Source organism: Arachis ipaensis, chromosome B9 (genome assembly GCF_059453495.1).
Source record: "Arachis ipaensis isolate K30076 ecotype BB chromosome B9, ASM5945349v1, whole genome shotgun sequence".
Classification (NCBI taxonomy): Eukaryota; Viridiplantae; Streptophyta; class Magnoliopsida; order Fabales; family Fabaceae; genus Arachis; species Arachis ipaensis.
In genome coordinates, this window is record NC_142444.1 from 102,796,517 (window position 1) to 102,821,824 (window position 25,308).

Genomic DNA, 25,308 nt, shown 5'->3' on the forward strand with positions numbered 1-25,308 from the left:
GAAGCTTATACTTACATCATCTACACCCAACCTATCTAGCATATGTCAAGTAGCGATGACCTGAGGACCCTTCTCGTCTGATGATGGCAGGTACCTATCCCACCTGGAAGATTCATAATGATAAGCATTAAATTTAGAAAAAAGGTTTATGAACTAGTGCACTGTAAACATCATCCATGAAAAGTACTCACCTCGATGCAAGCGGCCAGAGTATGGCGTCAAACCCTCGGGTCCTGAGCGTGGGAAAAAAGCCAAAAAATTTAAGACTGTAGCAATGCCAATGGCCCAGCTAGGTTCTTAAAATTTTAGTTAGCAACCCTACAAAGAAACCTGTACAACCAAGACAAAGTAGCTGAACCCCAGCTATACTTGCCTTGCCCATCAAGGTCCACAACATACGAAAGCCACTGTAAATGAACCCTAGCACCATAATATAACCACGCGCATAAATTTGTACCATTGCATCTGATGCATTGGCGGGCAAGACTTTGAACTTGTTCTGGAACCACGAAAAAGAAACTGTGAACTCATCGATACAATTATCTGGTGGAAGTTCACTGAACAACTCTCCAAACGACACCCAAGCAGGCTTTTCCCCTCCATCAACTGCTCGAAGTCTCTAAGACATCCACTAACTACATGTCTGTCAATAGGGAGGTCAAACTGGTATGCCACATCCTATAGAGTTATTGGTGCACGAAATTGTGATCTCTGGTAATGGCTCCAAAAACTTGGTGCTCTAATCTCAATTCATAATTTGTCACAACTTCAATACAACTAACCAGCAAGTGCACTGGGTCGTCCAAGTAATAAACCTTACGTGAGTAAGGGTCGATCCCACGGAGATTGTTGGTATGAAGCAAGCTATGGTCACCTTGTAAATCTCAGTCAGGCGGATATAAAATAGTTATGGAGTTTTCGAAAATAAATAATAAACTAAGGATAGAAATACTTATGTAAATCATTGGTGAGAATTTCAGATAAGCGCATAGAGATGCTTTCGTTCCTCTGAACCTCTGCTTTCCTGCTGCCTTCATCCAATCAATCATACTCCTTTCCATGGCTGGCTTTATGCAAGGGCATCACCGTTGTCAATGGCTACATCCTATCCTCTTGTGAAAATGGTCCAAATGCTCTGTCACAGCACGGCTAATCATCTGAGGTTCTCGATCATCCTGGAATAGGATTCACCCCCCCTTTTGCGTCTGTCACTACGCCCAGCACTCGCGAGTTTGAAGCTCGTCACAGTCATTCAATCCCTGAATCCTACTCGGAATACCACAGACAAGGTTTAGACTTTCCGGATTCTCATGAATGCCGCCATCAATCTAGCTTACACCACGAAAATTCTGATTAAGAGATCTAAGAGATAATCATTCAATCGAAGGTAGAACGGAAGTGGTTGTCAGGCACGCGTTCATGGGGAATGATGATGATTGTCACGTTCATCACATTCAGGTTGAAGTGCGAATGAATATCTTAGAAGCGGAATAAGTTGAATTGAATAGAAAACAGTAGTACTTTGCATTAATCTTTGAGGAACAACAGAGCTCCACACCTTAATCTATGGAGTGTAGAAACTCTACCATTGAAAATACATAAGTGAAAGGTCCAGGCATGGCCGAATGGCCAGCCCCCAAAACGTGATCTAAGATAGCATACAACTGATCAAAGATGTCTAATACAATAGTAAGAAGTCCTATTTATAATAAACTAGCTACTAGGGTTTACAGAAGTAAGTAATTAATGCATAAATCCACTTCCGGGGCCCACTTAGTGTGTGCTTGGGCTGAGCTTGAATGTTACACGTGCAGAGGCTCTTTCTGGAGTTGAACGCCAGGTTGTAACGTATTTCTGGCGTTCAACTCTGGTTTGTGACTTGTTTCTGGCGTTTAACTCCAGACAGCAGCGTAGAACTGGCGTTCAACGCCCATTTTACATCGTCTAAACTCATTCAAAGTATGGACTATTATACATTGCTGGAAAGCCCTGGATGTCTACTTTTCAACGCAATTAAAAGTGCGCCATGTTGAGTTTTGTAGCTCCACAAAACCCACTTTGAGTGCAGGGAGGTTAGAATCCAACAGCATCAGCAGTCCTTCTTCAACCTCTGAATCTGATTTTTGCTCAAGTCCCTCAATTTCAGTCAGAAAATACCTGAAATCACAGAAAAACACACAAACTCATAGTAAAGTCCAGAAATGTGAATTTAACATAAAAACCAATGAAAACATCCCTAAAAGTAACTAGATTCTACTAAAAACATACTAAAAACAGTGCCAAAAAGCGTATAAATTATCCGCTCATCACAACACCAAACTTAAATTGTTGCTTGTCCCCAAGCAACTGAAAATCAAATAGGATAAAAAGAAGAGAATATACTATAAATTCCAAACTATCAATGAAACATAGCTCCAATCAGATGAGCGGGACTTGTAGCTTTTTGCCTCTTGAATAGTTTTGGCATCTCACTTTATCCATTGAGGTTCAGAATGATTGGCATCTATAGGAACTCAGAGTTCAGATAGTGTTATTGATTCTCCTAGTTCAATATGATGATTCTTGAACACAACTATTTTATGAGTCTTGGCCGTGGCCCTAAGCACTTTGTTTTCCAGTATTACCACCAGATACATAAATGCCACAGACACATAATTGGGTGAACCTTTTCAGATTGTGACTCAGCTTTGCTAAAGTCCCCAATTAGAGGTGTCCAGGGTTCTTAAGCACACTCTTTTTTTTTTTTGCTTTGGACCTTGACTTTAACCGCTCAGTCTCAAGTTTTCACTTGACACCTTCACGCCACAAGCACATGGTTAGGGATAGCTTGGTTTAGCCGCTTAGGTCAGGATTTTATTCCTTTAGGCCCTCCTATCCACTGATGCTCAAAGCCTTGGGATCCTTTTTATTTTCCCTTGCCTTTTGGTTTTAAGTGTTATTGGCTTTTTGCTCTTGCCTCTTGGTTTTAAGAGCTTTTGGCTTTTTCTGCTTGCTTTTTCTTTTTCTTTCTATTTTTTTTTTGCCTATATATTTTTTTTTCTGCAAGCTTTGTTCTTTGCTGCTTTTTCTTACTTCAAGAATCATTTTTATGATTTTTCAAATTATCAAATAACATGTCTCCTTGTCATCATTCTTTCAAGAGCCAACATTTTTAACATTCTTAAACAACAACTTCAAAAGACATATGCACTGTTCAAGCATTCATTCAGAAAACAAGAAGCATTGTCACCACATCAATATAATTAAACTAAGTTCAAGGATAAATTCGAAACTCATGTACTTCTTGTTCTTTTGAATTAAAACAGTTTTCATTTAAGAGAGGTGATGGATTCATAGGACATTCATAACTTTAAGACAAAGTTACTAACTACTAATGATCATGTAATAAGACACAAACATAGATAAGCATTTAACATAGAGAAAACGAAAAACAAAAAGTGAGAACAAGGAATGAGTCCACCTTAGTGATGGTGGCGTTTTCTTCTTGAGGAACCAATGATGTCCTTGAGCTCTTCTATGTCTCTTCCTTGTCTTTGTTGCTCCTCCCTCATTCTTTTTGATCTTCTCTAATTTCATGAAGGATGATGGAGTGCTCTTGATGTTCCACCCTTAGTTGTCCCATGTTGGAACTTAATTCTCCTAGGGAGGTGTTGATTTGCTCCCAGTAGTTTTGTGGAGGAAAATGCATTTGAGGCATCTCCGGGATCTCATGGTGATGAGCTTCCTGTGCCTCTTGAGCTCCATGAATGGGCTCTCTTTCTTGCTCCATCTTTTTCTTAGTGATGGGCTTCTCTTTCTCAATGTGAATGTCTCCTTCTATGAAAGCTCCAGCAGAGTAACATAGATGGCAAATAAGATGAGGAAAAGCTAGCCTTGCCCCAAGGGAGGGCTTTTCGGCTATTTTGTAGAGTTCAAGGGAGATGACTTCATGAACTTCTACTTCCTCTCCAATCATGATGCTATGGATCATGATGGCCCGATCCACAGTAACTTCAGATCGGTTGCTAGTGGGGATGATGGAGCGTTGGATGAACTCCAACCATCCTCTAGCCACAGGCTTGAGGTCCAGTCTTCTTAGTTGAACCGGCTTGCCTTTGGAGTCAATCTTTCATTGAGCTCCTTCCACACATATGTACATGAGGACTTGGTCCAACCTTTGATTAAAGTTGACCCTTCTAGTGTAGGGGCGCTCATCTCCTTGCATCATAGGCAAGTTAAACGCCAACCTCACATTTTCCGGACTAAAATCTAAGTATTTCTCCCGAACCATTGTAACATAATTCTTTGGATTCGGGTTCCTAGTGATCCATGCATTGGCATAGAACTCTTGAACCATTAGGATGCCGACTTGTTGGATGGGGTTTGTTAGAACTTCCTAACCTCTTCTTTGGATTTCATGTCGGATCTCCGGATACTCATTTTTCTTGAGTTTGAAAGGGACCTCGGGGATCACCTTCTTCTTGGTCACAACATCATAGAAGTGGTCTTGATGAGCTTTGGAGATGAACCTTTCCATCTCCCATGACTCGAAGGTGGAAGCTTTTGTCTTCCCTTTCCCTTTTCTAGAGGATTCTTCGGTCTTGGGTGCCATCAATGGTAATGGAAAAACAAAAAGCTTATGCTTTTACCACACCAAACTTAGAATTTTGCTCGCCCTCGAGCAAGAGAAGAAAGAATAGATGAAGAAGAAGAAGAAAATATGGAGAGGGGGGGTGTGTTTCGGCCAAGAAGAGAAATGAGGGTTGTGTTGTGAGAAAATGAGGAAGAATGGAGGGGTATATATAGGGAAGGGAGGGGGGGTAAGTTCGGCCATTTAGGGTGGGTTTGGGTGGGAAATTGATTTTAAATTTTGAAGGTAGGTGGAGTTTATGAGGTAGGTTTATGGGGAAGAGTGGATGGATGTGAGTGGTGAAGAGGTGATGGGGAAGAGAGATTGAGGTGATTGGTGAAGGGTTTTGGGGAAGAGTGTTTATGGGATTGTGTGAAAGAGGGGTGAGAAGAAGTAAGTGGAGGTAGGTGGGGATCCTGTGGGGTCCACAGATCCTGAGGTGATCTTGTGGGGTCCACAGATCCTGAGGTGTTCAAAGATTTACAACCTTGCACCCAATTAGGCATGCAAAATGCCTTTGCACACAACTCTGGGTGTTCAGCGCCAGATTGGTGCTTGTTCTGGGCGTTGAACTCCCATTTGTAGCCTATTTCTGGCGTTGAACGCCAGAACCATACTTGTTCTGGGCGTTCAGCGCCAGCTCTTCTCCAGGGTGCATTTCTGGCGTTCAAACGCCCAGATGCTGCCCATTTCTGGCGTTCAGCGCCAGAACCATGCTCTGTTCTGGCGTTGAACGCCCAAAACATGCTTCTTACTGGCGTTTAAACGCCAGTAAGGTCTTCCTTCAGGGTGTGATTTTTCTTCTGCTGTTTTTGATTCCGTTTTCAATTTTTATATTTATTTTGTGACTCTACATGATCATGAACCTAATAAAACATGAAAAACAATGAAAATTAGATAAATAAACATTGGGTTGCCTCCCAACAAGCGCTTCTTTAATGTCAATAGCTTGACAGTGGGCCCTCATGGAGCCTCACAGATGTGCAGAGCTTTGTTGAGACCTCCCAACACCAAACTTAGAGTTTGGATATGGGGGTTTGACACCAAACTTAGAGTTTGGTTGTGGCCTCCCAACACCAAACTTAGAGTTTGACTGTGTGGGCTCTGTTTGACTCTGCTTTGAGAGAAGCTTTTTAAGCTTCCTTTCCATGGATGCAGAGAGAGATCCTTGAGTTGTAAACACAAGGTTGTCCTCATTTATTTGAAGGATCAATTCTCCTCTGTCCACATCAATCACAGCTCTTGCTGTGGCTAGGAAAGGTCTTCCTAGGATGATGGATTCATCCTCATCCTTCCCAGTATCTAGGACTATGAAATCAGTAGGGATGTAAAGGCCTTTAACCTTTACTAACACGTCCTCTACTTGTCCATAAGCCTGTTTTCTTGAATTGTCTGCCATCTCTAAAGAGATTTTAGCAGCTTGCACCCCATAGATTCCTAGTTTCTCTATTACAGAGAGGGGCATGAGGTTTATTCCTGAACCAAGGTCACACAGAGCCTTAAAGATCATGGTGCCTATGGTACAAGGTATTAAGAACTTTCCAGGATCCTGTTTCTTCTGAGGCAATGTCAGTTGGTCCAGATCACTTAGTTCATTGGTGAACAAGGGAGGTTCATCTTCCCAAGTTTCAATGCCAAATAATTTGGCATTCAGCTTCATGATTGCACCAAGGTACTTGGTGACTTGCTCCTCAGTGACGTCCTCATTCTCTTCAGAAGAGGAATACTCATCAGAGCTCATGAATGGCATAAGGAGGTTTAATGGAATCTCTATGGTCTCTAGTTGAGCCTCAGAATCTTTTGGTTCCTCAGAGGGAAACTCCTTATTGTTCACTGGACGTCCCAGGAGGTCTTCCTCACTGGGATTCACGTCCTCTCCTTCCTTTACAGGTTCGGCCATGGTGATCAATTCAATGGCCTTGCACTCTCCTTTTGGATTTTCTTCTGTATTGCTTGGGAGAGTACTAGGAGGAATTTCAGTGATCCTTTTACTCAGTTGGCCCACTTGTGCTTCCAAATTTCTAATGGAGGATCTTGTTTCATTCATGAAACTCACAGTGGCCTTAGATAGATCAGAGACTAAGTTTGCTAGATTAGAAGTATTTTGTTCAGAGTTCTCTGTCAGTTGCTGAGTGAATGATGGAAAAGGTTTACTATTGTTAAACCTGTATCTTCCACCATTATTAAAGCCTTGTTGAGGCTTTTGTTGATCCTTCCATGAGAGATTTGGATAATTCCTCCATGATGGATTATAGGTGTTTCCATAAGGTTCACCTAAGTAATTCACCTCTGCTATTGCAGGGTTCTCAGGATCATAAGCTTCTTCTTCAGAAGATGCCTCTTGAGTACTGTTGGATGCAGCTTGCATTCCATTCAGACTCTGAGAAATCATATTGACTTGCTGAGTCAATATTTTGTTCTGAGCCAATATGGCATTCAGAGTATCAATTTCAAGAACTCCCTTCTTCATAGGCGTCCCATTATTAACAGGATTCCTCTCAGAAGTGTACATGAACTGGTTATTAGCAACCATGTCAATGAGTTCTTGAGCTTCTGCAGGCGTTTTCTTTAGGTGAATGGATCCACCTGCAGAAGTATCCAATGACATCTTTGATATCTCAGATAAACCATCATAGAATATATCCAGGATGGTCCATTCTGAAAGCATGTCAGAAGGACACTTTTTGGTCAGCTGCTTGTATCTTTCCCAAGCTTCATAAAGGGATTTACCTTCTTTCTGTCTGAAGGTTTGAACATCCACTCTAAGCTTGCTCAGCTTTTGAGGAGGAAATAACTTGGCTAAGAAAGCCGTGACCATTTTATCCCAAGAGTTTAGGCTGTCTTTGGGTTGAGAGTCCAACCACACTCTAGCTCTGTCTCTTACAGCAAAAGGGAAAAGCATGAGCCTATAGACTTCAGGATCTACTCCATTAGTCTTAACAGTATCACATATCTGCAAGAATTCAGTTAAGAACTGAAAAGGATCTTCAGATGGAAGTCCATGAAACTTGCAGTTCTGCTGCATCAGAGAAACTAATTGAGGTTTCAGCTCAAAGTTGTTTGCTCCAATGGCAGGAATGGAGATACTTCTTCCATGTAAATTGGAATTTGGTGCAGTAAAGTCACCAAGCATTCTCCTTGCATTATTGTTGTTGGGTTCGGCTGCCATCTCCTTTACTTGTTCGAAATTTTCAATAAGGTTGTCTCTGGATTGTTGTAACTTAGCTTCTCTTAGTTTCCTCTTCAGAGTCCTTTCAGGTTCTGGATCAGCTTCAACAAGAATGTCTTTTTCCTTGTTCCTGCTCATAAGAAAGAGGAGAGAACAAGAAAAGAAGAGGAATCCTCTATGTCACAGTAAAGAGGTTCCTTATAGTTAGTAGAAGAAGAAAAGGAATAGGGGTGAAGAAGAATGAAGAATCCAAACACAAGGATAAGGATAGGAGCAGTGATGTGAGATGAAGAGGAGTGTTAGTAGATGAATAAATACTTAGAAGGAGATGAGGGAGAAGGATTTTCGAAAATAATTTTTGAAAAAGAGTTAGTGATTTTCGAAAATAATTTTTGAAAAGTGTTAGTAATTTTCGAAAATTAAAATAAAAAATGAAAATAATTAGTTAATTAAAAAGAAATTTTGAAAAAGAGGGAAGATATTTTCGAAAATTAGAGAGAGAGAGTTAGTTAGGTAGTTTTGAAAAAGATAAGAAACAAACAAAAAGTTAGTTAGTTAGTTGAAACAAATTTTGAAAAGATAAGAAGTTAGGAAGTTAGAAAAGATATTTTGAAATCAAATTTTTGAAAAAGATAAGATAAGAAGATATTTTTGAAAAGATATGATTGAAATTAGTTTTTGAAAAAAGATTTGATTTTTAAAATCATAATTAATGACTTGATTCACAAGAAATCACAGGATATGATTCTAGAACTCAAAGTTTGAATCTTTCTTAACAAGCAAGTAACAAACTTGAAATTTTTGAATCAAAACATTAATTGATGATGTTATTTTCGAAAATTATGATATAAAGGTAAGAAAAATATTTTTGAAAAATATTTTTGTAATTTTCGAAAATAACTAAGAAAATTGAAAAAGATTTGATTTTTGAAAAAGATAGGATTTTAAATTGAAAATTTTGACTTGACTCATGAAAACAACTAGATTTTAAAAATTTTTGAAAAAGTCAAATCTAATTTTCAAAATTTTAAGAGAGAAAAAGGGAAAGATTTTTTTTTTATTTTTTGAATTTTTATGATGAGAGAGAAAAACATGCAAAATGATGCAATGCATGAAAATTTAGGATCAAAGTATGTGATGAATGCAAGAACACTATGAATATCAAGATGAACACCAAGAACACTTTGAAGATTATGATGAATATCAAGAACATATTTTTGAAAATTTTTATATGCAAAGAAAACATGCAAGACACCAAACTTAGAAATCTTTCATGTTTAGACTCTATGGATGCAAAAAGGCACATGTAAAACAAGAAAAGATGCAAAACAAGAAAACATCAAGATCAAACAAGAAGACTTACTAAGAACAACTTGAAGATCATGAAGAACACCATGAATGCATGAATTTTTCGAAAAATGCAAGATGAACATGCAATTGACACCAAACTTTAAATCTGACTCAAGACTCAAATAAGAAATACAAAATATTTTTTTTGATATTTATGATTTTATGATTTTTTTGTATTTTCTTTTAATTTTTTCGAAAATCATTTTGAAAAAGAAAAATAAGGATTCCAAAATTTTTAATATGAATTCCAGGAATCTTATGCTCTTTAGTCTAAAGCTCCAATCAAAGGGTCAGGCATGGCTTAATAGCCAGCCAAGCTTTAGTATGTAACTCAGACATGACAAGCCTAACATGCCCTACAGAGGAATTAGACATGGCTTTACAGCCAGCCATGCTTCATGAAACACTAGAAATCATTCTTAAAAATTCTGAAGAAAAATATATTTTTGAAAACATTTTTATTTTAAAATATTTTTTATTTTTTTCGAAAACAGATGAGAAGTTTTTGAAAGATTTTTGAAAAATTTTTGAAAACAAAACGAAAAGAAAGTTACCCAATCTGAGCAACAAGATGAACCGTCAGTTGTCCAAACTCGAACAATCCCCAGCAACGGCGCCAAAAACTTGGTGCACGAAATTGTGATCTCTGGTAATGGCTCCAAAAACTTGGTGCTCTAATCTCAATTCATAATTTGTCACAACTTCGATACAACTAACCAGCAAGTGCACTGGGTCGTCCAAGTAATAAACCTTACGTGAGTAAGGGTCGATCCCACGGAGATTGTTGGTATGAAGCAAGCTATGGTCACCTTGTAAATCTCAGTCAGGCGGATATAAAATAGTTATGGAGTTTTCGAAAATAAATAATAAACTAAGGATAGAAATACTTATGTAAATCATTGGTGAGAATTTCAGATAAGCGCATAGAGATGCTTTCGTTCCTCTGAACCTCTGCTTTCCTGCTGCCTTCATCCAATCAATCATACTCCTTTCCATGGCTGGCTTTATGCAAGGGCATCACCGTTGTCAATGGCTACATCCTATCCTCTTGTGAAAATGGTCCAAATGCTCTGTCACAGCACGGCTAATCATCTGAGGTTCTCGATCATGCTGGAATAGGATTCACCCCCCCTTTTGCGTCTGTCACTACGCCCAGCACTCGCGAGTTTGAAGCTCGTCACAGTCATTCAATCCCTGAATCCTACTCGGAATACCACAGACAAGGTTTAGACTTTCCGGATTCTCATGAATGCCGCCATCAATCTAGCTTACACCACGAAAATTCTGATTAAGAGATCTAAGAGATAATCATTCAATCGAAGGTAGAACGGAAGTGGTTGTCAGGCACGCGTTCATGGGGAATGATGATGATTGTCACGTTCATCACATTCAGGTTGAAGTGCGAATGAATATCTTAGAAGCGGAATAAGTTGAATTGAATAGAAAACAGTAGTACTTTGCATTAATCTTTGAGGAACAGCAGGGCTCCACACCTTAATCTCTGGAGTATAGAAACTCTACCGTTGAAAATACATAAGTGAAAGGTCCAGGCATGGCCGAATGGCCAGCCCCCAAAACGTGATCTAAGATAGCATACAACTGATCAAAGATGTCTAATACAATAGTAAGAAGTCCTATTTATAATAAACTAGCTACTAGGGTTTACAAAAGTAAGTAATTGATGCATAAATCCACTTCCGGGGCCCACTTGGTGTGTGCTTGGGCTGAGCTTGAATGTTACACGTGCAGAGGCTCTTTCTGGAGTTGAACGCCAGGTTGTAACGTATTTCTGGCTTTCAACTCTGGTTTGTGACTTGTTTCTGGCGTTTAACTCCAGACAAGAGCGTAGAACTGGCGTTCAACGCCATTTTACGTCGTCTAAACTCGTTCAAAGTATGGACTATTATACATTGCTGGAAAGCCCTGGATGTCTACTTTCCAACGCAATTGGAAACGCGTCATTTTGAGTTTTGTAGCTCCAGAAAATCCACTTTGAGTGCAGGGAGGTCAGAATCCAACAGCATCAGCAGTCCTTCTTCAACCTCTGAATCTGATTTTTGCTCAAGTCCCTCAATTTCAGTCAAAAAATACCTGAAATCACAGAAAAACACACAAACTCATAGTAAAGTCCAGAAATGTGAATTTAACATAAAAACTAATGAAAACATCCCTAAAAGTAACCAGATTCTACTAAAAACAGTGCCAAAAAGCGTATAAATTATCCGCTCATCAGTTATCATGCACTCTCCAAATGGCATATGAAACATATGGGTCTCAGGACGCTATCACTCCACAAATGCACTTATCAGTGGCTCATCAAGCTTGAACCAATAATTATTCAACCTTGCAACATGTAGTAAATTGGCACAATCTAAGTAGGGAACTACACGGTCATGCATTATCATCTTTTATTATCTACAGACACTCCTAATACATCAAGTTGGCTGATAAAACAGAAATATTAAGGCCACAACTTATGGGGTTAGTATACATAAAAAATATATAATTCAAAGTAAAAAAAATAATATGGAATAAGCCAATGATGTAAAACAGGCCAAGTTATAGGTATTCATTATAATATCACAAGTCTAACATCACAAGCATAAATGCATTATAAATGAAATTTCTGATTTTAAGTCGCTAGGTTCACCTAAGTCTAACATCCTTTATAATCATCCAAAAACTTGAAAATTCACTAAATAATAAAACCCTAAATTTCATAATCACAAATGTTCTAACAGTCAATCACACCTATCGGCCTTTAAACCAGCCATGATCTCATTAGATATTCATATTGAAATTAGATTAAATTTATAAGGATATAAACGTCATCAATAGATCAATGACATCAACTAAATCAACTAAATACAGATTCTGATAACTAACCTTTTCATTGATAAATTTGGCAACATACACAATACTGTTTAGGCGGTATATATCTCCCTCATTGGCAGCCATCCTTACCTCAGGGTTGATTCTTCCCACTCTGCCGCACAAATCGCCGTTCTGTGACACACATCTGCCGCCGCAACCTCGCCGCTGTACGCCTTGATGCCTCCACTCACCACCCCTTCTCCCACTGCTGCAGGATCTCTTCCTCCCTAACCTTCTCTCCAACAGCTTGGATATGGTGAAAATGATGACTCTTTGTGTGCAAGGTTAATCGCTGCAACATCTTCAGCTTCCAAACCGAGTATAAATCGTCGTAGCCTCCTCAGGGTTAGGTAAGTTGAGGGTAAATCGTGATTTGGTGTTGAGAGTGTGTAGTTTTGAACATAAATCGTGGCTAGGTGCTGAGGGTTAGTTGTTGCACATAAATCGTGTCAGTCCCTTGTGTTTTTGCCACGAAATGCGTAAATTCTCTCACCTTGGGATGATTTACTCTCAATTTGTAAAGTTGGCTACCCTAGAACGATTTATGGGTGTTTTTTCAGAAATTATTCTTGCATAAATCATCCTAGGGTGTAATAGTTAACATATTATATAAACCACAAGGCCCTGAGACGATTTATATATTATTAAGAATAGAAAATTCACGTTTTAAATTTTGCTTTAGAGGAATCAAGTAATTTTGGAAGGTGTTTATTTTATTTAAGTAAAAAAATCCGAATTCTAATTTAGTATATGACATTTTAAATGTTTTATTTTAGTTCCAAAAATTTTTAAATGTTCTATTTCAATTCTAAAAAAGTTTTAAGCGGGATTTAATATTGTCCTATCATTAAATTTAACACAAACAATTCCCATATTAAAAAGCCAATAATATTTGGTTTCAATATGTAAGTAAAATCGATCCATCAGCGATCACTAATATAAAAATTTTTCCTTTAATTTTGAAGCGTTGATAATTGATTGTTAAGATTTGGAGTTTTGTACAAAAGAAAAATTAAGAACAAGCGTTATAAAAAAATTTGATTATATTTTTTTAATACATAGAAAAAGATATGACTTAATTAATAATATTATTAACGTCCAGGGATGGAGTTAGAGTAATTTTTAGGAGGAGATTAATATAAAAATATAACTCTAGAAAAAAAATTAAAATTAAGAGGGAGTAATATAAAAAATAAAGATCTTTATACATTAAAAATTTTAATTTAGGGATACATTGCTCCCTTAACCTACACTAGCCTCCACCTCCTGCTAATGTTCATTTTACTTTTTCTGTTAATTATCAGTGTCAAATTTAATAGTAGAATTACATTAAACATATTTAAAATTTTTTGGAACAGAAATAAAACCTTTAAAATGTTAAAGAAAAAATAAAAATTTTGTCCAAATATTATAAATCAAAATAATACTTTACCTATTAAAAAATAATTATTATATCTAATATTTATATAAATTATATGTTAAAATATAAATATAAATTAAAAATAAATTAAATAACATATATATTTATATATAAATATATGAATTAATGTTATAATTAATTTTTATTGTGTTTATAATATTTTATATTAAATATTTGATACCGTGCCAATTCATAGGCATAAAATTCGAATTCAATTTGACCCGACCAATATTAGATCTGCACGCATTTTCACTTTGGTTTCATCGAAAAGGGAAATACTACATTTTTCATCGTTATGTAATTACATTTTTTATGCCATGTGATTTGTCACATATCTTTTGGCAAAAACTCTGATTGTTTAACATTATAGAAAACATGGTGAATTTTGTTGGTGAAGGCCAATAATGTTTACGTGTACCACAATGTCTTCGTGCATTATGTGTGAGAACGTAGCCTTAATGTTCAAGTTAAGGTTTTCTTACATACAAAGCAAGGAAGCAAAACTGAACTAAGAACCTCTCTGTTCCTTTTTCCCCTTATCCTATGGCAATGTGGCAGTAACACCCACCACATGCCACTTTATTTTCTTTTGTGTTCTTTTTGTGTACATATATTCCAGGATGCCACCCCAACAAAAGAAAACGAAATAAAAAATATTTTATGTAAACATTTTATCTTTTGACATTAAGTAATTAGTTAAAACACACATCTTTAAATGGAATACAAAATTTATATCCTATCTAATAGTATAGATTATATAGAGATGTGCCGACGAACTTTGAGTATGGTAATAATATATAATATAATACTACTAAATTACGAAAAAAAAATAAAAATAAAAAAATAAAAACGCTTGTATCTGAGCATGTAATTCAACAAAATCTAGATGAACAACCACTCTATATTTTGGTATATTTACATTCTTTTTGTAGGTGGGGAAGGCAACCATACCACAGTGCTTTTTGTGAGAGACCAATCAACAACAATAGTAATTGAAACAATTTAGAAAAAAAGGTCAAATAAGCAAAGTCCACATGTAGGCATCAACAAATGCATCACATTCTTCACTAGAACAACAAAATAAAAAGGGTCTTAATGTGTTGTTATATATCACCACAAAAATTAAAGTGACAAAATTAGCTTCCTCATCCAAAATAAATAATAATAATAAAAAAACTTCACCATTGTTCATTCATGGCAGATCATCAGAGACAGAGGATCCACCCTGTGGTGGTGGAAGCTCCACCGCCACCTACCACTCCATTGGTACCTCCAGGTTCCTCGAGATCAGAAAAGGGCAGTAGTAACCCTTATCATCGTCCTTCTCCTCTTCTGTTGCAACATTCACATGCCATGCCACCAATTATACCGTTACCACCAAAGAAAAGATCAAGAAGCTGCTTCTGCAGGTGCTTATGTTGGACATTATTCTTGATTTTCCTCTTGTTCATTCTCATTGCTGCAATCGCCACAACCATCTACTTTGTCTTCAAACCAAAGCTTCCAGATTACTCAGTTGACACCTTAAGGATCAATGATCTTAGGCTCAACTTCGACATGAGTTTGTATGCCAAGTTCGAAGTGAGGATCACAGCAACAAATCCAAACAAGAAGATTGGTATATACTATGAAAAGGATGGGAGAATGAGTGTATGGTATACAAACACTGAACTCTGCCAAGGCTCGCTGCCGGAATTCTACCAAGGACATCAAAACAGGACAGTTCTGAATTTGTCCTTGAGTGGTCAGGTGCAGGCCGGGAGCACAATTATGGCAGCGATACAGCAGCAACAGCAGACAGGAAGGATTCCATTGGATCTTAAGGTGAAGGCGCCGGTAGCAATCAAGCTCGGGATGCTGAAGCTGAGGAAGGTGAAGGTCTTGGGGGAATGCCAGTTGCTGGTGGATAGCTTGTCATCTAATAATCTCATAAGCATCAAGGCTAGCAACTGTAAATTTAGGATGAAACCTTAGATTTGAGCGTGTACATGAGAGGGCTAGATATTATGTTTGCCTTATATAATGTGATTTCATTATTTTCAATATGGGGTTTGAATATTTATTGATTTTTCACTAAGATACAGCTATAGCCAGTATCTTACCGTTTTTCCCCCTCCCAGTAACGATAGACATACAGATTTGAGATTTCATGATACCTGCTTTTAATGCCTATAATCAAATTGAACCAATTTTTATTGCATTATCAGTATGGTTTCATAAAAACTTGTATACAGAAGAAACAATTCCAGTGATTATTCAATCTGAATCTCTTGAGGAGCTGCTTCAGTTGTTGAGCCTTCTGCACCAGTTTCTTCTTCACTAATACCAGCAGCTTCCACAGTCCTCGTAATCCATTCCTTCAGTGGCTCCTCATTCAAATCAAGCCTCAAAATACCTGCAAACACGCCACCCAAGAATGCTACCGGTTCCTGCTGATGTATATCCAATCAAAGTAGAGAGGTAAGAACATCATCAAATTGCAATGCCAAAAACTATGAACATCATTTCATGCAGAATGTTCCTTTAGCTAATGTTCCTTTAGCTAATAGTACTTTGACAAAAGTCAATTTCGCCATATCTTTGGGTCAGGAGGTATGAACTGGGCAAAACAAAGTTGAGACTAGTGTTAGCCATTTATCAAACTAACAAGGTTTCAAATTGGCTAGTTCAGATAGTTAGTCAGTAATTGTTCAAAAAGGAACAAGCTTTTCATTTAGCTTCTCAAAGCTGAGCATTGAAAAGCCCTAGAGAGAAGTATTTTCATTGATGGCATAAAATTTGTCAAATAAATACATTCATCTAAAGAAGTTATGATTCTATGATCAAACTTCTATCGGTGAGAGAATGCATGTTCTTTCTACAGTGGCCTGTATGTGTATGCTTAACATATACTCCAGTATCAATCACACTCAGTTAAATTAGCAAATGTAATTCCAATTACGCAGAAAACTACTACAACTGAAAATGACTTTTGTATCATACTTGGTCTGCGAATGATATACTAACAAAAAAGAGTTACTCTTACACCCATATTATATGAGTTTATTAACTCATATTATCTATGAAAGAAAGACAGGAAGTAGTGGAAGAAAGGAAGAGAGAGGAAAGCGATAATTAAGGAAGAAAAATAGAATTATAAGGGAACTTTTGTAAACTCAACATAAATTTATCTAATATTTAAATTTCTCCACCATTTCCTTAACTCCCATGTACATTTAAAAGTATACAGTTATGTCTAGACTGAGGTACTAATGCTGTAAAATGGAATAATTGTAACTAATAACTTCATCCCAATGTGAAGATATTTTAGTCAAATTTTACTACCACTAGTTGCCTTATGATAGAGAAATTCAATTTAACGGATAAGTTCATGTCATGTCATGTTTTCAGTATATTAGTCCAAACTCCCAACTCACTTTAATCCGTCTTCCACCTGCAGTTTCGTCTGTTGAGAACTCAATCATTAGCGAATCAGCATAGGGAAAGCGCTACAAAATTATGAATGTAAATAATCAATTCAGCTTAAACTGAAATTTAAAGTGTAGACACAAAAGGTTTCATGACACATTTATCTGGAGCAGGAATATCATTATTTGTTCCCCATACCATAACCACCAGTCAACCAAAGCAAACATTCAAAGATATCAATGGACCCCCCTATATCATGACTACTACCAACAAAGCTAAATCTTTTTGCAGTTTTGACTTTAGCCCTAAGTTAAAGCAATCATATATTTCCAGAAGTTATATCCTTTTCCAGATTCTGTTTTCATTTTCACTGATTTCTGTTCTCATGATTATGTAAAGAAAAAGAAACAAAAAAATTAGGGTTTATCATATCAAGGTTTGACAAATTTCGATTTCTATTTTGCAGGTTTAGGATACAAATTAGGGTTGCTTAAACTGTTATGAAAGCTAAGCTATTCTAGAATCACCTAAACTTTTGGAGAACTAGAACTACCTTATTAGAATAAAATTAATAATTACCTTGAGAGCTTCTTGAATGATGGGGTCTTTCGCTGGATTGAAGAAACACCATGTGACCCCATTTGAAGAATTACTGCTATCATTCTTATTATTATAATTCATATTAATAGCACTGCACCCGAAATTTCTGCTGCTTCTGCTGGCTATGAATGAGGGTGACGATAGCGGGTTTAACCTAATTTTCTGCTTCGATTTCCACTGCGACAGTACAAATAAGTTGGTTAATTAAATAATACAAGAAGAAGACGAAGAAGAAGAACGATGAAGAAGGAAAACGGACCAAAGTGGATGGAAGTGGAAGATGAGAGTGAACCACAAGAGACATAGTAAAGTAGTTACAGTTTCCTTCTTCAATCTGCAGTGCACAGCCACGAACGAATCACGCTTAAGCTTGACACAAATTGATAAAAATCCGAATCTGTTACCTATATTTGTTTCCTCCTTCCGACTCTGGAATGCAATTGAAATGGAAAGTGTTGAATGTAGTCCATTAAAATTATAAAAAAAAAAAAGAACGGAAAGTGGTTTTTAAATGGGTCCATTTAGTGTATAGATGTATAGATTTTTGTTTTTATTGCATCTCCTATGGACATGTGGTGTTTTTTGTTGGCTGGAAGCAGCTAGCCGTCAGGAAGCTGGCGAGGCTCATTGGAGGGTTGGGTGAGCCGGCTGGACAGGGTGATTCAGAACGAGATTTCGTTCTAGAGAGTTCTGTTGGTGTCATAGTTAGGCCTTTTGGTTTGTTCCCAAAAAAGAATGGATGTAACCCAGGAAGTACTTTGGGTCAGTCTTCTCCTTTCATCAAAAGAAATCTTATCAGCGTTAACTAAGACCGCCGCCGCATGTCTCGTGACTCTCACTGTCTCCGACAATTGGGTACTGCGTCTGTTCCGGATGCTCCCTCCTGGTCAACGACTTCTCCACGGACGCCAATCTCCAGCTCATGCGTCGTAGCCAGGTAGCGGTGGTGCTCACAGACGTCATCTTGGTCAGGGGCGCATGTCCCCTAGATAGTCGTGCTGCTCGTCCTCCGCCGTGCTTGTCAGTCGAAGGTAAGAGCTGCTCTGCCCACTGAATGATCTGCTTTGAGTGTTGGCTTCGAAACGTGTTTAGGTTAGGTCGAGTATGTGTATTGCATTTGAAACGTATATTGTGAAGTTATAGTTACTGGTATTGGCTTCAAGGGAAAAATTTGAAATGCTGCTGATGTTGTGGATATAGGATTAGGAATTCATGGTTTTAGTCCGGTTGGAGTTTGGGTAGTTGGTTAAAGACTGAGTCACACTAGATGATTCTTCTTCTTTCACAAACTCCTATATGAACAAATTATTAGATTCCTTAAACATATATTTTAGTTAAATATTAGTAAGTTCAATATATTGTGGGTTTGGAAAATTGTTATTGCTATGGATACTACTAGCAAGCTAGGCATGATAATGAATACAAAGCTGTTGAAAAGGCACTTCCTGTTACTGATCCATAGGCGATTTTCATGTTTTAGTAAGAATTTTGATGGCTCAGATTTTCTCCATAGAGATTAAGTTAAACTACTAATTCGATGTAGTCTTAATGTAAAGTAGTTTGTTTTTTCAAAATAGAATGTCCTTTCCTGGTTTGCGTCTAAATATTAGAGCTGTTGTAAAATTGAGGATTTGTAGTACTCTACTAAGCATGGGCACCTTCATAGACACTAGAGACATAGATATGGTAATTTTAATTTTTTATTTCGTAGTGGACATGCCACAAATATATCATGTAAAGAAGGTTGTAAATGATTTATAATTAGATCTTCATATGTTTTTGATATTATAAGATCCGTTGTAGTTTTTTTATTTTTTAATTCCTGCCGATAAAACCTGGAAAGGGTTTTTACCCTGTTGTCTACAAATCTGCTGGGAACCTTGTTGAACTCATGGTGCTGTGTAGGTTCTTAATATTTTGTTTTTTAACTTCATGAAGATGCGCTAAAGTTGGTGAGCTATGTTAAGGAAAGGAATACTTTGTTCAACCTAGTTTTTCATTCTACGAAGAAATAGATGAATTAAACTAAAGCGGTTAAGTAGAAGGCAAGATGAGCGAATATTTGTTGTTAGTTTGGTTAACTCCGCATTTTTTGTTTTTGTTTTTGGTGAATGTCTTGATGAATTCGGAAGTCATATAATATGTTTTAATTAGTTAATTATAACTTCAGTAGTGGTATAATCTGTTTTTTTTTTTTAATAATGATGCGGTGGAGTTTGTGACTTTTAGTCATTGCTTAATGGGATTAGTTCGTGGAGTCATGCAGTTATCCAGACTTGAGGGTTTATATCGTTCCATGGGTGGTGGGGTTCATGTGCATTTTTGTTGGAATCAGGAGATATGGTTATGAATATGTACATGGATTGTTGCTGCCAGGGTGGGTGATGTATGATTTTCACATTGAAGTTGGAGTAAATGAGATTTTCGTGCAGTGGCGAAGAAATTGTTTGTTCAGTTTAGGATAGATACTCAGGTTGGGTCTTTGTAGTTTGATAAACCCCAATTTTGTGGTTTATCTTGTGCTTATTTTAGGGACTTTTATCACCTTTTCCCATATTTATTCAATGAAATAGCATGGTTTTGTAATTCTCCCGTAATTTGTGCTTAAGTGTAAAAACATGCTTTTTAGGCCCTTAAATTGGTGATTTTAAGTCACTTTAATTCCATTCGATGCCTTGATGTGTTTGTTGAGTGATTTCAGGATTATAAGGCAAGTATTGGATAGAAGAAATGAAGAGGAAAGTATGCAAGTGGAGAATTCATGAAGAAATGAGCAAAATGGAAAATTAAGGGCCACGCACACGCGCCATGCACGCGTACGCGTGCATTGAATATTCACAAGCCACGCGCACGTGTCGATATTCGCACGTGACCCACTTAAAGTGAAATTGCTGGGGGCAATTTTTGAGCTACCCAGGCCCAATTCCAACTCGTTTCTGAGGGTATTTCATGCAGAATTCAAGCTTGAGCAAGGGGGAGCACTTAGTTAGTCAACATGAGCCTTTAGTTAGTTTTCTAGAGAGAGAAGCTCCCTCTTCTCTCTAGAATTAGGTTAGGATTAGGTTAATTTCTCTCAGATCTAGATTTGATTACTTGATTTCATCTTGTTTCCTTTATGATTTCTTGTTCTTATGCTTTTATTCTCTTAGTTTGTGATGTTAATTTTACTTTTATGCCTCTTTTATGTTCATGAATACTCATGTTGGATTTGGATCTCTTTAATGCAATTTAATATTTGATGTCCTCTTAATTGTTGACTTGAGTTGTGATCTTACTTTTCTTGCAATTAGTAGTTGGTAGATTTATTATTCTTGCACTTTTACCAAGCTTTCCTTTTATGCCCTCCAAGTGTTTGACAAAATGCTTGGTTGGATGTTGGAGTAGATTGTGAGTATTCTTGGATTGGAAAGAGTAATTAGGCAATCTTGAGTCATGAAAACCCAACCTATGTTGGTGATCTAGAGTTGTTAGTTAATATGATTCTCATTGACTTTAATCTCTTGCTAATTCCATTAGTAAGTTGATTGGGATTTTTGGATTGAGATTAACTAGTCTTGTTTGACTTTCTCTTATAGAAGATAACTTACACCTTCTTCTAACTTTGGAGATGACGAAATAAGATAAATTCTTGTTAATTATTGTTATTAGTGACTAGGATGGAAAGCCTATTGATGAGCGGATAATTTATACGCTTTTTGGCATTGTTTTTAGTATGTTTTTAGTATATTTTAGTTAGTTTTTATTATGTTTTTATTAGTTTTTAAATAAAAATCACTCTTCTGGACTTTACTATGAGTTTGTGTGTTTTTCTGTGATTTCAGATATTTTCTGGCTGAAATTGAGGGACCTGAGCAAAAATCTGATTCAGAGGCTGAAAAAGGACTGCAGATGCTATTGGATTCTGACCTCCCTGCACTCAAAGTGGATTTTCTAGAGCTAAAAAAGCCCGATTGGCGCGCTCTCAATTGCGTTGGAAAGTAGACATCCCGGGCTTTCCAGAAATATATAATAATCCATACTTTGCCCGAGATTTGATGGCCCAAACAGGCGTTCCAATTCAGCTCAAGAATTCTGGCGTTTAACTCCAAAACTGGCACAAAAGCTGGAGTTAAACGCCCAAACTGGCACAAAAGCTGGCGTTTAACTCCAAGAAAAGTCTCTACACGAAAAAGCTTCAATGCTCAGCCCAAGCACACACCAAGTGGGCCCGGAAGAAGATTTCTGCATTAATTACTGATTTCTGTAAACCCTAGGCTACTAGTTCTCTATAAATAGGACCTTTTGCTATTGTATTTGGACATCTTGGGGCGTTTAGTCCTTAGACCTTTGAGGCTGGCCATTCGGCCATGCTTACACTATTTGTTCTTATGTATTTTCAACGGTGGAGTTTCTACACACCATAGATTAAGGTGTGGAGCTCTGCTGTTCTTCATGAATTAATACAAAGTACTATTGTTTTTCTATTCAACTCAAGTCTATTTCTTCTCCAAGATATTCATTCGTTCTTCAACTTGATGAATGTGATGATCTGTGACACTCATCATCATTCTCACCTATGAACATGTGCCTGACAACCACCTCTGTTCTACTAGCAATGGCTTGAATGTGTATCTCTTGGGTTTCTAATCTAAGATTGGAACCTTCGTGGTATAGGCTAGAATTATTGGCGGCCATTCCTGAGATCCGGAAAGTCTAAACCTTGTCTGTGGTATTACGAGTAGGATCTGGGAAGGGATGACTGTGACGAGCTTTGAACTCGCGATTGTGGGGCGTGTGACAGACGCAAAAGGATCAATGGATCCTATTCCGACATGATCGAGAACCGACAGCTGATTAGCCGATGTTGTGACAGAGCATCAGGACCATTTTCACTGAGAGGACGGGATGTAGCCATTGACAACGGTGATGTCCAACATAAAGCTTGCCATGGAAAGGAGTATGAATGATTAGAAGAAGGCGTTAGGAAAGCAGAGGTTTAAGGGGAACAAAGCATCTTCATACGCTTATCTGAAATCCACCAATTAATTACATAAGTATCTCTATCTTTATTTTATGTTTATTTTCATCACCTTAAACTCCATAACCATTTGAATCCGCCTGACTGAGATTTACAAGATGACCATAGCTTGCTTCAAGCCGACAATCTCCGTGGGATCGACCCTTACTCACGTAAGGTTTATTACTTGGACGACCCAGTGCACTTGCTGGTTAGTTGTGCAGAATTGTGACAAAGTGTGATTCACGTTTGAGAGCTCCAAGTCTTTGGCGCCATTGTTGATGATCACAATTTTGCATATCAAGTTTTTGGCGCCGTTGCCGGGGAATGTTCGAGTTTGGACAACTGATGGTTCATCTTGTTGCTTAGATTAGGTACTTTTCCTTTTTATTTTTCGAAAAAAAATTTTCAAAAAAATACAAAAAGATTTTCTATTTTGTTCTTCAGAGTTTTTAAGAATGAATTCTAGAGTTTCATGATGATTTGTTGAAGTCTGGCTGGCTGAGAAGCCATATCTAATCTTTTGGACCGAGGTTTCAACTTATCATCACAAGAGCTTATTGATTTCTATCAATTTTGCTGTTGAAAGCAATGATCTGCTAAAGCTTGGCTGGCCATTGGCCATGTCTAGTGTTTTGGACCGGAGCTTTCATTGAAAGTTTGGCTGGCTAGTAAGCCATGTCTAATTCCTGGACTGAAGTCTTAGACTAGCATTGCAATGATTCCTGGAATTCTTATTAAAAGTTTTGATTCTCTTTATTTTCTTTTCCATATAAGTTTCGAAAATCACAAAAAAATTTATAAAACCATAAAAACCAAAAATATTTTATGTTTCCTGTTTGAGTCTAGTATTAATTTTTAAGTTTGGTGTCAATCGCATTCTTCTTGCATTTTTCGAAAACATGCAAATTGTTCTTCATTGATCTTCAAGTTGTTCTTGATGATTTCATTGCTTTGATCTTCAAATTCTCTTGTTTTGTATGTTTTGTTATTTCTTACATGCATTTTTAAATTGTTATAGTCCTTAGTATACAAACTTTTAAGTTTGGTGTCTTGCATGCATTGTTTATTTGATCTTAGTTGCATTTTTTATTGATTCCCATCATCAAAAATTCAAAAATATTTTTTAAAACTATGTCTTTTCAAGTCAATAATGCAGAGAATTGAAGATTCAGAACATTCAGCAGAGGAATCAAACAGAAAAAGCTGGGCGTTCAAAACGCCTAGTGAAGAAGGAAAACTGGTGTTTAAACACCCAGCCAGGTTAACGCCCAAAAAGGTAGAGATTTGGGCGTTAAACGCCAGAATGGGCACCATTCTGGGCGTTTAACGCCAGGATGACACTAGAGGGAAGATTTTGTTTTTAATTCAGATTTTTTTCAAATCTTCATAATTTTTCAAAATCAAATCTTTTTCAAATCATATCTTTTCAATCATATCTCTTTCAAAATCAATTTCTTTCCATTTTATATTTATTTTTCCTATTTTCAAAAATCCTTGCTATAATTAAAGATTTACTTCAAAATTTTCAAGTTGTTACTTGCCTATTAAGAAGGGATCAAACTTTAAATTTTAAAATCATATCTTTTAATTTCTTGATAGTCAAGTAATCAACTTTAATTTTAAAAATTTCTATTTCTAAATTGATTTTCAGTCATATCTTTTCAATCACATCTTTTTCAAATTTAATTTTCAATCATATCTTTTTAATTTCTGATTTCAAAATCTTTTTCAAAAATCACTTGATTTCTTTCTCAATCTTAGTTTTCGAAAACCAATTACCAATTTTTGAAATCTCTTACTTTAAATTTGAAAATTTCTTCCCCTCTTCTCACATCCTTCTATTTAAGGGACTAACACTCCTCCTCAAGGTGCAATTCGAACCCTAATTCTTTAGTAAGTTCGAATTCTCTCATCTCTATCCTCTCCTTCTATTCTTCTTTTCTTCTGACACTTCAAGGAATCTCTATACTGCGACATAGAGGATTCCATACTTTCTTATTCTCTTCTCTTTCATATGAGTAGGAACAAAGACAAAGGCATACTTGTTCAAGCTGATCCTGAACCTGAAAGGACCTTAAAGAGAAAGCTAAGAGAAGCTAAAGAACAATTCTCTTTAGAGGGCCTAATAGAACTCTTCAAAGAAGAAGAAACCATGGCAGCCGAAAACAACAACAATGCCAACAATGCAAGGAAGGTGCTTGGTGACTTTACTGCACCTACTCCTGATTTCTATGGGAGAAGCATCTCTATCCCTGCCATTAGAGCAAACAACTTTGAGCTTAAGTCTCAATTAGTTTCTCTAATGCAACAGAATTGCAAGTTTCATGGACTTCCATTGGAAGATCCTCATCAGTTCTTAGTTGAGTTCTTGCAAATCTGTGACACTGTCAAGACCAATGGGGTTGACCCTGAAGTCTACAGACTTATGCTCTTTCCTTTTGCTGTAAGAGACAGAGTTAGAACATGGTCGGATTCACAACCTAAGGAAAGCCTGAACTCTTAGGAAAAGCTAGTTAATGCCTTCTTGGCAAAGTTCTTTCCACCTCAAAAATTGAGTAAGCTTAGAGTTGAAGTCCAAACCTTTAGACAGAAGGATGGTGAGTCCCTCTATGAAGCTTGGGAGAGATACAAGCAATTGATCAGAAGGTGCCCTTCTGATATGCTTTCAGAATGGAGCATCATAGGAATCTTCTATGATGGTCTGTCTGAACTATCCAAGATGTCATTGGATAGCTCTGCTGGAGGATCTCTTCATCTGAAGAAGACGCCTGCAGAAGCTCAAGAACTCATTGAAATGGTTGCAAATAACCAATTCATGTACACCTCTGAAAGGAATCCTGTGAATAATGAGACAACTCAGAAGAAAGGAGTTCTTGAGA

General features: G+C 37.1%; 2 protein-coding genes and 1 non-coding gene across 7 annotated transcripts; 1 reads left to right on the plus strand and 2 right to left on the minus strand.

Moving 5' to 3' along the window:
- The first annotated feature begins 14,525 nt into the window (after positions 1-14,525).
- Positions 14,526-15,622, plus strand: LOC107618630 (Late embryogenesis abundant (LEA) hydroxyproline-rich glycoprotein family). The gene has a single exon (XM_016320743.3). It carries the CDS (start codon positions 14,617-14,619, stop codon positions 15,394-15,396), a length of 780 nt encoding a protein of 259 aa, XP_016176229.1. The 5' UTR covers positions 14,526-14,616; the 3' UTR covers positions 15,397-15,622.
- LOC107618631 (UPF0426 protein At1g28150, chloroplastic) lies at positions 15,583-17,917 on the minus strand. 5 transcript variants are annotated; one of them, XM_088500673.1, is made up of 5 exons: positions 17,835-17,917; positions 17,690-17,764; positions 17,410-17,607; positions 16,839-16,910; positions 15,583-15,854 (listed from the first exon to the last, which is right to left on the minus strand). In XM_088500673.1, the coding sequence occupies exons 2-5, from the start codon at positions 17,732-17,734 to the stop codon at positions 15,675-15,677; spliced, it is 495 nt and encodes a 164-aa protein (XP_088356799.1). In that variant the 5' UTR covers positions 17,735-17,764; positions 17,835-17,917; the 3' UTR covers positions 15,583-15,674. The 5 variants fall into 5 exon arrangements, with proteins under 5 accessions (XP_088356799.1, XP_088356802.1, XP_088356800.1 ...); XM_088500676.1 differs by lacking the exon at positions 16,839-16,910 and having other exon boundaries at positions 15,583-15,851; XM_088500674.1 differs by having other exon boundaries at positions 15,583-15,851; positions 17,690-17,872.
- Positions 17,918-24,986: 7,069 nt separating this feature from the next.
- Positions 24,987-25,094, minus strand: LOC148545702 (small nucleolar RNA R71). The gene has a single exon (XR_015902050.1). It is a non-coding gene; the product is annotated as a small nucleolar RNA R71 (small nucleolar RNA).
- Between the last annotated feature and the right edge of the window lie 214 nt (positions 25,095-25,308).

Excerpts from the sequence above, each read along its gene's own strand:
- LOC107618630 (XM_016320743.3), top strand. The coding sequence starts at position 14,617 with ATGGCAGATCATCAGAGACAGAGGATCCACCCTGTGGTGGTGGAAGCT.
- LOC107618631 (XM_088500673.1), bottom strand. The coding sequence starts at position 17,734 with ATGTCTCTTGTGGTTCACTCTCATCTTCCACTTCCATCCACTTTG. Across the intron at positions 17,608-17,689 it reads TTCCACTTCCATCCACTTTG|TGGAAATCGAAGCAGAAAAT; the intron begins GTCCGTTTTCCT and ends GTACTGTCGCAG. Across the intron at positions 15,855-16,838 it reads CAGGTGGAAGACGGATTAAA|CAGGAACCGGTAGCATTCTT; the intron begins GTGAGTTGGGAG and ends GATATACATCAG.